Source organism: Cydia fagiglandana, chromosome 11, assembly GCF_963556715.1.
Source record: "Cydia fagiglandana chromosome 11, ilCydFagi1.1, whole genome shotgun sequence".
Taxonomy (NCBI): Eukaryota; Metazoa; Arthropoda; class Insecta; order Lepidoptera; family Tortricidae; genus Cydia; species Cydia fagiglandana.
Window position 1 is genome coordinate 18,334,624 of NC_085942.1, and position 15,050 is coordinate 18,349,673.

The 15,050-nt window shown below is 41.1% G+C and overlaps 2 protein-coding genes across 4 annotated transcripts in view; both read left to right on the forward strand.

Moving 5' to 3' along the window:
- The window catches only part of LOC134669132 (fatty acid synthase), a 55,498-nt gene extending 49,631 nt beyond the window's left edge, over positions 1 to 5,867 (forward strand). For both annotated transcript variants that reach the window (XM_063526673.1, XM_063526672.1), the window contains exons 19-22: positions 918 to 1,328; positions 1,899 to 2,239; positions 2,970 to 3,365; positions 3,691 to 5,867. In XM_063526673.1, the coding sequence (XP_063382743.1) occupies positions 918 to 1,328; positions 1,899 to 2,239; positions 2,970 to 3,365; positions 3,691 to 4,050 (1,508 nt within the window). In that variant the 3' untranslated portion in view covers positions 4,051 to 5,867. The remainder of the gene's footprint in view (positions 1 to 917; positions 1,329 to 1,898; positions 2,240 to 2,969; positions 3,366 to 3,690) is intronic.
- A 1,788-nt stretch (positions 5,868 to 7,655) lies between these two features.
- LOC134669133 (zinc finger protein 181-like) lies at positions 7,656 to 14,152 on the forward strand. Of its 2 annotated transcripts, XM_063526676.1 has the most exons (7): positions 7,658 to 7,937; positions 8,031 to 8,187; positions 8,744 to 8,843; positions 9,294 to 9,500; positions 9,663 to 9,995; positions 10,294 to 10,920; positions 12,594 to 14,152. In XM_063526676.1, exons 2-7 carry the CDS (start codon positions 8,041 to 8,043, stop codon positions 13,655 to 13,657), a joined length of 2,478 nt encoding a protein of 825 aa, XP_063382746.1. In that variant the 5' UTR covers positions 7,658 to 7,937; positions 8,031 to 8,040; the 3' UTR covers positions 13,658 to 14,152. The 2 variants fall into 2 exon arrangements, with proteins under 2 accessions (XP_063382745.1, XP_063382746.1); XM_063526675.1 differs by having other exon boundaries at positions 7,656 to 7,937; positions 9,294 to 9,995.
- The last annotated feature ends 898 nt before the right edge of the window (positions 14,153 to 15,050 follow it).

Consider the following 15,050-nt stretch of genomic DNA (forward strand, 5'->3'; position numbering starts at 1 on the left):
GAGGGAACAGTTTTGTATAAATAATATTAAAGTGATATTATTTTAGTGTATTTAAGACAAGTGATTATTATTAAAATATTTATATTTTAATGCGATATAAGTTATTTTACAATCTAATTTGATTTTATAAATGTAACCTAGGTTACGTAACGTATCTACGTTACAACTTTTAGCTACCTGTAGCAAAGCGACGAAATCGCGGAGTGAGCCACGCCTGGTTAGACCAAATATCTGTTGATTGTATGTTTAAAGTCTATATTATGCTATAACTCTGTGAAGAGTTGACGTTTGTTCAGTGACCACAAAACCATATGACGGAGTACAGCCCTTTTTAGTTCGGCTGTCAAATAGAGCACATTTTTTTCTTTAATTTTACCTCTCTATTACAATCTTGTTAAGAGCCCTTCAACGTGCACACTAGCGCCACAGCTAAATAATCGTAATTATTTAAATTTAACGAAAGATATTGAAAAAAGGGGGGGTTAAATACACAATACAGTCCGTAGGGGCCGCTACGGACTGTATTGTGTATTTAAGTAACTTTTGAATAAATCAAACTAGTTTTTATGTTGCTGGTTTCGTCAATCTAGGAACTCAAAACAAAAACGGCCGTTTTAATTTTGGACGCATAGATTGACGACTCTAGCAACATAAAAACTAGTTTTATGTATTCAAAAGTTACTTAAATACACAATACAGTCCGTAGCGGCCCCCTTTTTTCAATATCTTTCATTAAATTAAAATAATTACGATTATTTAGCTGTGGCGCTAGTGTGCACGTTGAAGGGCTCTTAAAGAGTAGTCTCTTTGCTCAGAGACCGACCAGAGGTCGCAATATGCCAACATTTTAACAAGCCCTGTAGTTTCTTAACAAATATTTGTTACATAATTTTATTAAAAATATCTTCCGTACACAGGCACACGCGCTCTAGACGTCGCATCTCGCGAGCTCGCGCCTGAGCTCGAACACTTCGTGGCATTCTCCTCCGTATCCTGCGGGCGCGGTAACGCCGGTCAGAGCAACTACGGTCTCGCCAACAGCGCCATGGAACGCCTTTGCGAGCAGCGGCAAGCCGACGGACTACCAGCGCTAGCCGTCCAATGGGGCGCTATCGGCGACGTCGGTCTCATCATGACGGCCATGCATGGAAGCGAGGATACAGAAGTCGGTGGAACCATGCCGCAGCGCATCGCTTCTTGTCTGACCACGCTTGGGACGTTGCTGGCGTTGCCGCATGCTGTGGCGTCGTCGGTCGTGCTGGCCGATAAGCGGCGCGCGCAGGACAAGCCTACGCAGGATCTTGTGCAGGCTGTTGCTAATATCCTTGGTACGTATAAACGAATCAATTGTGTACATTTCACTCTGTCAGCTTTTTAAAATGAAACATAAAATACATTTAGGGACTTCTAAATATACTTGACAAACAAAATAATAATAAGATCGTGAAAGTTTAAGTAAATGTTTTATAAAGAAAGAATCTACTCATATTATAAAGGCGAAAGTGTGTCTGTCTGTTACCTCTTCATGCTTAAGCTGCTGAACCGATTTAGCTGAAATTTGGTACAGAGATAGTTTGAGTGCCGGGGAAGGATATAGGATTGTCGTATCTAGTATAGTTTTTATGTCGGAGAAGAGAGTGCAAAGGGGGGTGGGATGGAAAGAGTTAATAAATTGCCTAGTAATTGAAGTAAGCAATGCACTGCGAAATTAATGATTGCTATTAGCATTATTCAGGTGCTATATCTACTTTAGCTGCTGTCACTAATTCTACGCAGATTAAGTCGCAGGCAAAAGCTAGTATGGTCAGCCAAGAAAGTGGTTTGCCACTTTTCGTACTATATAGTGAGTCGAGTAGCTTGCACTTATAGAAAATCTGCCAAATTCCATTCACCCCCAGGTATCAAGGACCCGAGCAAGGTGTCGGAGAGCGCCAACCTGGCCGAGCTGGGCATGGACTCGCTGATGGGCGCCGAGATCAAGCAAACCCTGGAGCGCGGCTACGACGTGCTACTAGGAGTTCAGGAGATCCGCGCGCTCACATTCGCGAAGCTGCGCGGGCTCGGGGGCGGCGACGCGGCCGCCGCTGCGCCCGCGCCTGCGCCCGCCGACGGCGCGCCGGCCACTAGCGACGATGACCTGGTGCAGTTCGCGACCTTCGGCGAGCTCATGCCGAGGCAGGTGCTCGTCAAGCTGCCCTCGCAGCCGCCGGCTAATCCCGACCACAAGCCCATATTCATGGTGAGATATTTCTTTATTTTCAGTTTCGACATAATTTATTTGCCTAGTCTCCAAACTTTTTTACTCAGGGGGCGCGGTCAGACCTGGGGGGAGACCCTCCTAACTTTGGACAAACTCGGCTCCGAGCAATTATTAGGGTTGGCACCACTAGACGTCCTTTTGCGTGCACGACCACATAATAACTTAAATTAGATAATGACTTAAATTTTGACAATCCTAAATAGTCGAAAGGGATAGTACCATACATTAAAAAGGGATAGCTTGATTCATCCCTGAATAGATGTCAAACTTCGGTTTCGTAGGAAGTTTCCTTTCCATACGATAGTACTATTATTTAGTCGATGGCCAGAATCCTTTTCAAGGGCCAAATTGTATGTACTTTGCGATTTTTTGCGAACTAAACTGACAGGAGTGACAGGCTCGAGTCATAGTTTGGAGACCAATAACCAACAGTAAGGAAGCAATATCTCAAATTATCCGATTTTCCCGTTGTGTTTATTCCGACTAGACAGTTTTACCCGTACCAAACAGCACTGAGTCTATAAACTACTACTACTTGCAAGGCTAGTGTGTCTTATAGTAAGTCAAGCGTAAGTTTTGGGCAGCTCTGTAAAAGTCTAACAACCCTAGTGTGTTCTTGTGCAATGTAGGCATTTACGCAAACATAAAAAGCGTCGGTCCACTGTTACTTTTTACAGTAACCAATACTGATCGCGGTTTCCTTTTACAGGTACACCCGATCGAAGGTGTAGTAGACTTGTTACGCGGCGTGGCAGCCAGCGTGAAGGGCACAGTATACGGTCTGCAGTGCGCGGCGTCCGCCCCGCTAGAAGACATGGCTGCGCTCGCTCGTTTCTACGTTAAACACGTCCGCACAGCCCAACCTCAGCCACCATACACGCTGCTCGGCTACTCGTTCGGCGCTGGCGTCGCGTTTGAGATGGCACTACAGTTAGAGAAGGAAGGCTGCGCCACGAGGCTGGTGCTAGTCGACGGGTCGCCCGCGTTCGTCGCGACGCACACGACGCGTGGCAAGAAGAAGCGCACCGCTCGCACCCCGCAGTCGGACGAGGCTGACGCGCTTGCGTACTTCGCGCAGGTGTTCCAGGATCTCGACGCAGCTAAGGTATATTTATGATTTTCATTTTATATTTAAAAACTTCCTCAATAATGGGAATGACAAAAGACTGGCACAAGAAAGAAATGATTGGCGGTTACTACACCAACAAGAGCAAAGCTCTTAAGTTATGATGATGAGGATGATTTAAAATTTTGAGAGTACCTTATAAGGGGAGTAACATTCGGTGGTCTGGTCTGGTCTCCTACATACAGAGTGCATATTTTGCGTATTTCAACCGACCGATCAAAAACTGCAATGTAGGTAATTAAACTCGCATGCGAGATCTCGCATCGTCTAAATCAGCCCTATCTTATCTTTATCTTTTGATCAGGTCGCGGCCGAGCTGGAAAAGCTCCCCAACTGGGAGGCGCGCGTGGGGCGCGTCACCGAGCTCATCGTGGCGGGCGGCGCGCGCGTCGAGAGGGACGCCCTCCGCGGCGCCGCGCACAGCTTCTACCGCAAACTGGTGCTCGGCGACAGCTACAAGCCCAGCGCTAAACTACGCGCACCGGTCACCTTGTTCAAGGCGAGGGATAACTACGTGGCTTTGGATGAGGACTACGGGCTTAAGGCTGTAGTCGAGGGGCAACTGAGCACGCGGCAGCTGGCCGGCACGCATCGCACCATCCTCGCCGGCGACGCGGCGCGCTCCATCGCTGATTACGTGTCCGATCTGCTCGCGAAACACTAACGGACCCGAGCACCTCTCCTCCCGCTGATAATGCTTTGTTACATCTATCCTTTCGGATTTCTGCTATCCTACTGAGAGGAACGGGAAAATGATAACGTTTCCCTGTCCTCTGCGAAAAATATCCTAAAAGGATAGATGTAGTAATGAAACGTACGCGGTAGGGACGATATTCGTAGGAAAATATTTAATTTTACAAGTACCTTGTTGCTTAACGCGACGGGGTTCTGAAACGTAGTGTAAATACATACAAATTTTGTTATCGAATTTATTTAACGAATCTATTCGTTGATAATTTTTAATCGTAATTGGTGAATCTTTGTCGCTCGTTACGAGCGGGTGGGAGCGTCCGTGGAGCCCCGATAATGCGGCCCCGGCCTCCCACACATCTATTTATACTTGACAGGTATTTTTTGTAAGGCCTCTCTATTTAGTACCTCGGGGTATATTGTAATACTATATACATGTGTACATGTAACATAGGTAGTCTAGTAAGTAATCCGATCGACACGATTGTAGTTATTTTTTAAAGTCCGATTTCCATCAGCCAACATAATATATGAAACATTTTTTCTAATAACAATTTCAACTGAAAAATATATAATTTAATGAAACCAAAGATATAAAGAACACTAAAATAGATCTGCCGTAAAGATACATGATTGAAATGTGATTTTATTTATTTATATGGGACGTAAATTAATAAAAGATAATCATGAGTCAAATACTTGTACATTCCATAAGGCGGGGTGGAGCAGCAATTGTTGCAATGCACATGGCCTGATTAAATAAGCTTACACGTTAAATCTTAGCTAAATATCCGTTACCCGGGTTTAACCCGGCTATGGAAGATACAGTACATGTTTTAAGCTAGAAACATAACAATTATATAAGAAAACGAAAATATCAACCCTATGAGAATTCCATGGCGAACTATTATTACAAAAAATATTATTAAATGTTTACAAAATACGTCTCGGGAGAATACCGAGACACCATTCAAAAAGCGTGCCATTAGTTCGCCACCCTTTAACCTTAAGTAGTCGACCGTAGTTATGCAGAAAACGACTAACACAATTTTTTTATCAATGCAGAAAACGACCAAAGCTACTGATGAGTTAGGGTATAAGTCAGTTTGACAAAAATAAAAAGTTGGTCGCTTTCTACAGAACTACGGTTGCTATGGGCCACTTATTGTAATGGGAAGACCGGTAAAAAAACTAAACATATAACCCTCGACAGTAGTATGTTTTCTATTGAATTTGGCTAAAACCACACTAAAACCAAGGTTTAAAATTCGGCAATGCCTTAGGACTTAGACAATTGTAATCCCCATTGCAGTACAAGAATGATGTTTCCTGCAGGACACGAATAATGTTTCTAGCTTCAAGCTGGGAACAAATTATCGGACGCGGCTGACGGGCGCGACATAAAAGTGTGCACAGTGTTCGGGACGTGGCTTTCGGCTGACAGGAACATCCAGCGCGCCAGATTTCTATCGGATGTCCGAAGGCTCAATGTCAGCACAAGGTTACGTCCACGGCTTACCTCCGATAGTTTGCACAGTTCAGTGTATATTCATTATCTAGATACCTATAAGTCGCGGCTGTGAGCCGCGTCCGATAATTTGTTTTCAGCTTGAATCAGGCCGTGGGTAGAGGGGCAGAGCCCGCGCCGGGCGCGGCGCCGCCGCGAGTGATAGCCCGGCGATAGTCTAAGGTAGCACTAAGTAGGTAGTTCCTGTGTATGGTTGTTGTGCTAATTTATTTTGTTACTGACTTGGCGCAAGCGCTCTGTGATTAAACGTGCATTATTTTTCACGATATTGTTTTATTCATTTTTTTTTCCTTCCCCAAGCTATTTTACTTTTAAGTATTTAGTTAATTATGTATTTTTCACATTACCTATTCGAAAAAAGGCTTTTTCTTCCCCGCTAGGAGGATCAAAGTGGCGCTTTTCTTCCCCGCTAGGAGGGATCAAAGTGGCGCTTTTCTTCCCTGCTAGGAGGGATCAAAGTTGTACTTTTCTGTTCTAGGACACGATTTTTTCTTTCTTGCATACTATTTTTTATTGGTCAAATAATACATATTTTGGAACATACGTATTGTGAAAAGCAGTATGTGTCACACGGTACCAAAATTATTTCGTCTTGGGCGTTAACACTTGAATCCCTCACTACGCTCAGGATTCAATGTACTCCCTTGACGGAAATATTTCATTTTGATCCCTTGTAACACAAACTACTATGGCGGGAAAGACCACTTTTCGTGTGTATGTCAAAAGTTAAAGAACCATATGTACTGTAAAACGTTGTACGGTGCACGTGCGAATAGGTAATTCGCAGCTCGTGTCGATTTAAAACACTCCCTTCGGTCGTGTTTTAATTTATCGCCACTCGTTTCGACTTTCCTCTTTTCCGCACTTGTGTCGTAAATTACTATTACCTTTTGGACGCCAATGAGCGATATATGCATACCTACGCACCGCAGGCCCAACACCAAAGACTGATTAATCGGTCACAGACCACAGAGCAACATAGACCTACGTGCATATGCATAAAGTTCAATATCAGTTTTGACACTTCGGTGACGTGTCTGGGGAGAGCGCTGGTGGCCTAGCGGTGAGAGCGTGCGACTTGCAATCTGGAGGTCACGGGTTCAAACTCCAGCTCGTACCAATGAGTTTTTCGGAACTGTACGAAATATCATTTGATATTTACCAGTCGCTTTTCGGTGAAGGAAAACATCGTGAGGAAATCGGACTAATCCCAATAAGGCCTAGTTTACCCTCTGGGTTGGAAGGTCAGATGGCAGTTGCTTTCGTAAAAACTAGTGCCTACGTCAAATCATGGGATTAGTTGTCAAGCGGACCCCAGGCTTTCATGAGCCGTGGCAAAATGCCGGGATATCGCGAGGAAGAAGAAGGTGACGTGTCTAGGGGTCTACCGCGAAAACCGAAATTCGTAAATTGCGGGGATCTTTCTCTTTTACTTAAGACGTAATTAGAGTGACGGAGACAAATGCCCGCAATTGATGAACTTCGATTAGAGCCCTGGTTGCTGCTGTTATTAGGGCTGAACTCCTGGATCCTGGGTCTCGCGGGCCGGACGGTGGGCATGTCTTCGGGCCGACGCAGAGTTTTGCGTAAAGGCCCCTGTTCATATTGGGCAAACGCAGGCCAGACCAAGGGACGCAGCCATGCGGTAGAATGAGATAGCAATATCACTTGCTCCCTCTAACGCATAAATGCGTCCCCCAGACTGGCCCACGCTGGCCCAATATGTAGAGTCGGACCAAGAAAAGTCTGCAGTGGATTATTATACGTCATAATTTCATAGAAGTTTGACGTATAAAATAACACTTGCACTACGTGGGCTATCAGGCTGCAGACTTTTCTTGGTCTGACTCTACAAGTAGCCTTATTGGCCTTGATATTCCCTATTCAAATGAGTAGCTGTCGACAGGACCACACACAGAAAAGAAAAATAAGAGAGATGAATAGAAAGTTTTATCGGATTGGAACGCATCCAAAATGTTACGTCATGCGTCAAACGTTAATGTCACTGTCAATTCATCAATTGTCAAAATATGCAGGTAGCGTAGGTAGGGTAATGATTAGGGTCGAGTCGATTATTTTATTTGCACGACAAAGTGTTAAAAGAGTGCAAACGGTACAAAATTATCATTTTTATAGTTTTCTTTATTCTGCTTCTATGTTTAAATCGTATCTTTCATTAATAGACATATAAGACTATCTGCACGCAGGGCACAAAAACATGACTACATGACCAACGCCGGTGTCATGTTATCTGTTTGATTTTATGTTAATAATTCAAACATATAATAGTTAATATTCAGTGAAACAAATGTCTATGAACTACATTTACGGTGGTAAAAATCATTTATTTACAAACAATATATATACAGTGGTACAACTAAACGAAATTAATAACTAGCTTAAATCTCATTTACGGTTAATTTAAGGGCTAACACGATGAAAACGCGATCTAGAACACGTGTAGGTGCTAACACAATGAAAGCGGGTGATGAAACAGCGCCGAAGACGAAGACAACAAAGCCGAAGGGGTCGCGGCTGCACCTACTATATCAACCTGACGAGAACCCTTTGGTAGTCCCTAAGGTAACTAGAGATCTATAGCCCCACCACATAGCAGTCAGGAAAGAAATTCATAATTCTAGCTTTTGTTGATTTAAATCTTCAGGACGTGAAATTCTATTTAAGTTTGAAAGCTTACTTATGCACTTAATACATTGCCTTCTACATTCTCTAAACCATAAGTTCCTCATGTTTTTCAAACTATGGCGCATTTGCAAGTTTGAAATTAATCCCTACACCCTAAAATTATTTCTTCTTCTTCTTGTTAGGGGCTATATTAGGCTCCAAAGCTTATGTATCACGGCGACCATCCCTGATCTATTGTGATCGCCACCTACTACAATACAACTCTTGATCCAAACCTGCAACTTCAAACAGCTGCAGGATCTTTTTGATCTCGGGAGACTGTAACTCCTCCTTTAATTTCGGCCTGAGAAAGAAATCATAAAATACCCACTAGTCGGATTTGCAGCACTGACTGTATAAAATTATGTGAATTTTTAAGCTACTATGATCTTGAAAAAAAAAATTAAAAAAATCATGAAAAATTAAATGAAAGTACAGCCATTTAATTTTGCAGGTAATCAGACAGTATACAAGAAAGAAAAAGGTGGAATCTGCTGATTCAGTAAATAAGCTTGCCAGTACAACCAGTATAAGTGTGGCTGCTGCATTAGAGGGTGAGTTGGTCTATCAGAATTCTTTTTTAGGGTTCCGTACCCAAAGGGTAAAACGGGACCCTATTACTAAGACTTCGCTGTCCGTCCGTCCGTCCGTCCGTCTGTCACCAGGCTGTATCTCACGAACCGTGATAGCTAGACAGTTGAAATTTTCACAGATGATGTATTTCTGTTGCCGCTATAACAACAAATACTAAAAATAGAATAAAATAAAGATTTAAATGGGGCTCCCATACAACAAACGTGATTTTTGACCAAAGTTAAGCAACGTCGGGAGGGGTCAGTACTTGGATGGGTGACCGTTTTCTTTTTGCTTTTTTTTGTTTTTTTTTTTGCATTATGGTACGGAACCCTTCGTGCGCGAGTCCGACTCGCACTTGCCCGGTTTTTTTAGTATGACCATGAAATATGTTATATCCAGAAATTAATATATTTTATTAACCTTTTCAGATCAAAATAATTCCGTACATCTAGTTGATAATCATGTTAAAATTAAAGAAGAAATCATGGAGAGTTTTCATGATATTGAAATTATGGATGTTGATGTTGAAATAGAAAATCATGTTAAAACAGAAGAAAGGTCTGAATCACAGAATGGAGTTACAGCTGAGGACAATTATGTTAAAATTAAAGAAGAAAATACAGTTCCGAATGCAAGTTATAATTCAGATCAAAATTTTAATTATGGTAAAGCAAATAACCAAGTGGAAATTAAAGGAAATAAAGGCACTTTAATTGACAATAACTTACACCAAATTCATTTAAACAAAAATGGTGATACTATTCAAATTAAAGAAGAAAGGGAAGATACACTTTCAGATGAAAGTGTCATGAATAATGATGTCTCCATGAATTCCAATCTAAGTGAAACAGTGCAAGAAACTGCAAAAATCATTATTAAAATAGAACCAGAAAATTATTTACAATATATGAACTCAGAACAGAAACATATAGATGGGTTCCGCACAGATTGTTCGCAATCTGAAGAAGACATAGCTGTGGAAATAAACCCAAAGCCTGAAGAAATAAATTGCAATAATGTAAATGGCAAAATGGAGTCAATTTATAGTGAAAAAAACAATGTGCAGGGCAAGAACAGTCAAGAACTTGCTCCCATCCTTAAACAATGGCAGACATTGAATGTTCCACAAAGTGAGTATAAAATTAATCTTATTCATGGTCTCACAAATAACTACATTTTTGTTCATCATCAGCATACATTTAAAGGTGGAGGGATTTCCATGTATGTTGGTTTTATGATGTTTTTATGTTTGTTTTATGATGTTTTTGATAAATTCGTTGTGTCTTTACAAGTGTGCAAACATCTTTCCTCTTCTATTATATTTGGTTCTCAACAAACTTCTTGTTCGATAGAACCATTAGTTATATCAATGTACCATTAATTTATATGTGTAAGAACTTGGATATTAATTAATATTTTTTATCACAGAAAAAATACTGATTACTGAAGAAATTCATATTAAAGAAGAGGCAATTAGCGACACTGAGGATTGTGTTGAGGTAAAGGATAAGACTCCAGTAACTACTAGCAGCATTGAAGTAAAAGATACGACTCCAATAACTGCTAGCAGTATTGAATTAAAAAGTAAGCCTCCAGTAGTTACTAGCAGCATTGAAGTTAAACATAAGACTCCAGTAACTACTAGCAGCAATGAAGTTAAACCTGAGACTCCTGTAACAACTAGCAGCATTAAAGCTAAACATAAGACTCCTGTAACAACTAGCAACATTGAAGTAAAACATAAGACTCGAGTAACTACTAGCAGTATTAAAGTAAAAACAAAGACAACAGTATCTACCAGCAGCATTGAAGTAAAACAGAACACTCCAATAACTGCTAGCAGTATTGGATTAAAAGATAAGACTGCAGTAGCTACTAGCAGCATTGAAGTAAAAGATATGTCTCCAGTAGTAATTAAGAAAAACCCTCTACCAGAAAAAATAAAAATAAGAAGAATTATGAATATGCCTAAAATTCTGAAAACATATGGTAGGAAACAACCAGATCCAGTTGCAATGAAGAAATGTTTTCTTCTTCCTGTTATCAACCCACCAGGTGAGAAATTTCTCATATTTATTTTATTGCTTTAAACACAGAAATAGAAATACACATAGTAATAGTTATTTACGATACAAGTGCGAAAAAGTGGAAATTCGAAACGAGTGGCGATAAATTAAAACACGACCGAAGGGAGTGTTTTAAATCGACACGAGTTGCGAATTACCTATTCGCACGTGTATCGTACAACGTTTTACAGTACATATGGCCCTTTAAACTTTTGACATCGCACGAAAAGTGCTATTTTACGCACTAGTGCGGAAAAATAGGACCATATGTACTGTAATAGTACATTTCGATGCTAGTGCGGAAGGTATGTCATTACTTCACGAGTACCGAGATATCGTATCGAACGACGTTTTTTAATACAGTTGCGAAAAAATAAGAAAAACATTGTTAATCGTACACTAAACAAAAGTGGTAACAGTGACAGCTCGGTTAGACGTCGTCTTTAAGTATATTATATCTATGGGCGTTTGGCAGCTATTCCGTTCCATTCAGTCAACTTATTAAGAACGGAATTTTCAATATTGAATATTAAAAAATAAACGTGTTATAATGATGAAGAGGTAAGTAAGTAAATATGAAATATGTAACATTTTTCTTATTCTTACATTAACGGTAGGTTTTTATGCTGATTACGACGTTTAAAGGAAACTAATATTAACACTCATCAATAAGTAGTCGTGAATTGGAACAAGTATAAATTTAAAAAAATTGGAAAAGTAAAAAGCACTAGTTCGAGATAACCAACTTTCCGCACGCTAAACAGCTACGTAAAGTAGCACTTTTTGAGCAACTGTATTAAAAAATAATTTTTAAAACGTCGTTCGATACACGTGCGGAATAGTACATTTCGATGCTAGTGCGGAAGGTATGTCATTACTTCACGAGTACCGAGATATCTTGCCACGAGCCGCAGGCGAGTGGCAAGACTCGGGACGAGTGAAGAATGACATTTCCGCACGTGTATCGAACGACGTTTTTTAATACAGTTGCGAAAAAATAAGAAAAACATTGTTAATCGTACACTAAACAAAAGTGGTAACAGTGACAGCTCGGTTAGACGTCGTCTTTAAGTATATTATATCTATGGGCGTTTGGCAGCTATTCCGTTCCATTCAGTCAACTTATTAAGAACGGAATTTTCAATATTGAATATTAAAAAATAAACGTGTTATAATGATGAAGAGGTAAGTAATTAAATATGAAATATGTAATATTTTTCGTATTCTTACATTAACGGTAGGTTTTTATGCTGATTACGACGTTTAAAGGAAACTAATATTAACACTCATCAATAAGTAGTCGAAAATTGGAACAAGTATAAATTTTAAAAAATTGGAAAAGTAAAAAGCACTAGTTCGAGATAACCAACTTTCCGCACGCTAAACAGCTACGTAAAGTAGCACTTTTTGAGCAACTGTATTAAAAATGTCATTCTTCACTCGTCCCGAGTCTTGCCACGAGCCGCAGGCGAGTATCTCGGTACTCGTGAAGTAATGACATACCTTCCGCACTAGCATCGAAATATACTATTTTTGCATAATTTTTAAATTTTGGGTGCATTTTGCTTCGAACACTTTATCGATTTTAGCAGTTGAATTATAATTTGCTTTATAAAACTCCATGTTCTATCAAATCTAACATTCGAATTTATCTCATTCCAGCAAAGATCCTGAGAATCGTCTCCCAGAAATTTCCAAAGACCAAAGCTCAAGCGAATCCAAAATATATTTGTGACATGTGCAAAGGTAAATTCAGGAGCAAGGCCAGCATGAGCGCACACATGCGGTTCTCACACGGCGTGGTCATGAAGCATATGTGCGTGGTGTGTTCCGCTAGCTTCCCACATCACTACCTCATGCTCGCACACTGGCGCGCGCACGCCGGCCCGCCGCTCGAGTGTGATCTGTGCCCCAAGTCCTTCCAGTCCAAAGACAAATACGGGGAACATTTGAATACCCACCTACGCGAGCGACTCTTCCCTTGCCCGGTGTGTCTCCAGCGATACCCGGTGCTATTGCATTTACAAAGGCACGCCGAGAAGCATACGCAGGAAGATACCTTCTCTTGCAATATTTGTAAGGAGACCTACCGCTCTCTTATTGATTTGAGACGACATTCCGAGCGCGATCATGGGGAAAAAGAAGAATTTCCCTGCTATATTTGTAGCCGGATTCTTTCCTCGAACGCAGACTTTCTTACTCATGTAAGTACACATGATAACGCGTTCCATGCGTGCGCTTTCTGTCCCAGTAAATTCACCGACGCGCAAAAATGGGAGGAGCACTCCGCTGAACATATTGAGAAGATAGGTAGAGGCGAGTCCATTGAAAAACCCTACAGCTGCGAATACTGTAAAAAGTCCTTTGAGTACCAAAGCGTTCTGAAAACACATATTAGAATGCATACTGGCGAACGTCCATATGAGTGTCCGGAGTGTAAAAAAAAATTGAAGACACAAAGTTCACTAACGGAGCATGTTAACGGGCATAAGCGGCCTTATCCATGTCCAGAGTGTAAGCAACGGTTTGGTAAGCGGAACTCTCTGTCGAGGCACATGTTGCTGCACACTGGGGAGCGTCCGCACAGCTGTACGGGTTGTCCGATGACTTTTGTGCAACGTTCGTCGATGCTGCTGCACATGCGGCGGTTTCACGAGCCCGGACTCAAGCGGGTAAGGAAAAATAAGAAAGGTGCGAAAAAAACTAATAAAAAGAAGGATTGCTAAAGAGGAAAAAAATTATAGTGGTGAATGATAAGGTATTTTTATTTTATAATGTACACGTTGTACACGTGACGTCTGTAAACGTGTCGTGGCATAAGTGGAAGTCTGGATGACAGTCTGAAGCCCTGTAAAGTATAGCAATTCATTTTCTTGTGCCCTCAAAGGGAATCATGCATCAATATAGTTTTGCGTTAAGTATATGAATTTTACACAATGTGACAGAAACACAGCTGTAGTTAGGAGAAAATAGAATAGTATTTATTAACTAAGTTGGCAGCGATTTTGATAGCCCAAACGGTGCAAGTGTTATTTAAACGTCAAAATCTCATAGAAGTCTTACGTTTAAAATAACGACTTGTACCGTCCGGGCTATAAAAATCACTACCAACTTAACTTTGCCTTATTCTAGCCGACCTGAGTTTTTGTCGTGTACAGGTATTGTCTATTTCTCACGATAAGTTGACGGTATTTTATATCGGGTTATAACAACATATATAAATTGTGATCATGGAATAAATTATTAAATTTTACAATTAACTACTGCAGTCTACTTTTTTACCTATCCAATTAAAATTCGGGAGAATATTGTTACGGCCATGTGCAAAATACCTACCATGTACAGTCGCCATCAGATATATCGGAGCGGACAAGGTGCTCACAATCATCTGAACACGCCTCTATTGTCAGGGCGTTAAAGTGCGCGTTCAGATATTGTAAACACCTTGGCCGCTCCGATATATCTGATGGCGACTGTACCTACGCGGTAACGCGGTTTTGTGATGAGGTTTTTTTTCTGGCTTACTCCCTGCTTGTGGTGAGGTTGTGCGGTGAGGAATCGAAACGCCGCCCCAGTGTGTGTGTCATCGCTAATGCACGCCATGCATACTCTAGCAAGCCAATTTTGTCAGTAGGAAAACGCGGCAAATTTAAAATTGTATGCGCAAAAAAGGTTGATCATGGTTGATCTTGTAATTTTGAACGCGCTCCTTTTATCTGACAAAGTTGCCTTGCCGCTTGCCAGAGTATAGCAATGTTGCGCTCGCTCAACGGAGCGGCGTGATGTGGATCCGCTCCAATGTAAAGATCACCTTAGGGCTCAGTTGCTGAAATTATAGAATACTTAAAGTTAAAGTTTTCATACAACAAAAAACACTAGGCGAACAAAGTGCAACCGCATTTTCTCTTCTCTCTGCTGACTCTGCTCCCGACTGCATTATGAGAAATCATAAACCACATAAATAGGGTGACTGACCGCTTCGGCTGCGGTCCAAGAATATCATCCTGAGTCCTGACCTTGGTCGGGATCATAATATTTTATTCTTTTGTAAACATTAAGGTAAGAATCCATTTTCGACGACATTTTGACAACCGCAAACTATTTCATTCACGCCATGCT

Excerpts from the sequence above, each read along its gene's own strand:
- LOC134669133 (XM_063526675.1), top strand. The coding sequence starts at position 8,041 with ATGAAAACGCGATCTAGAACACGTGTAGGTGCTAACACAATGAAAGCG. Across the intron at positions 8,188-8,743 it reads ACCCTTTGGTAGTCCCTAAG|GTAATCAGACAGTATACAAG; the intron begins GTAACTAGAGAT and ends TTAATTTTGCAG. Across the intron at positions 10,921-12,593 it reads TCCTGTTATCAACCCACCAG|CAAAGATCCTGAGAATCGTC; the intron begins GTGAGAAATTTC and ends ATCTCATTCCAG.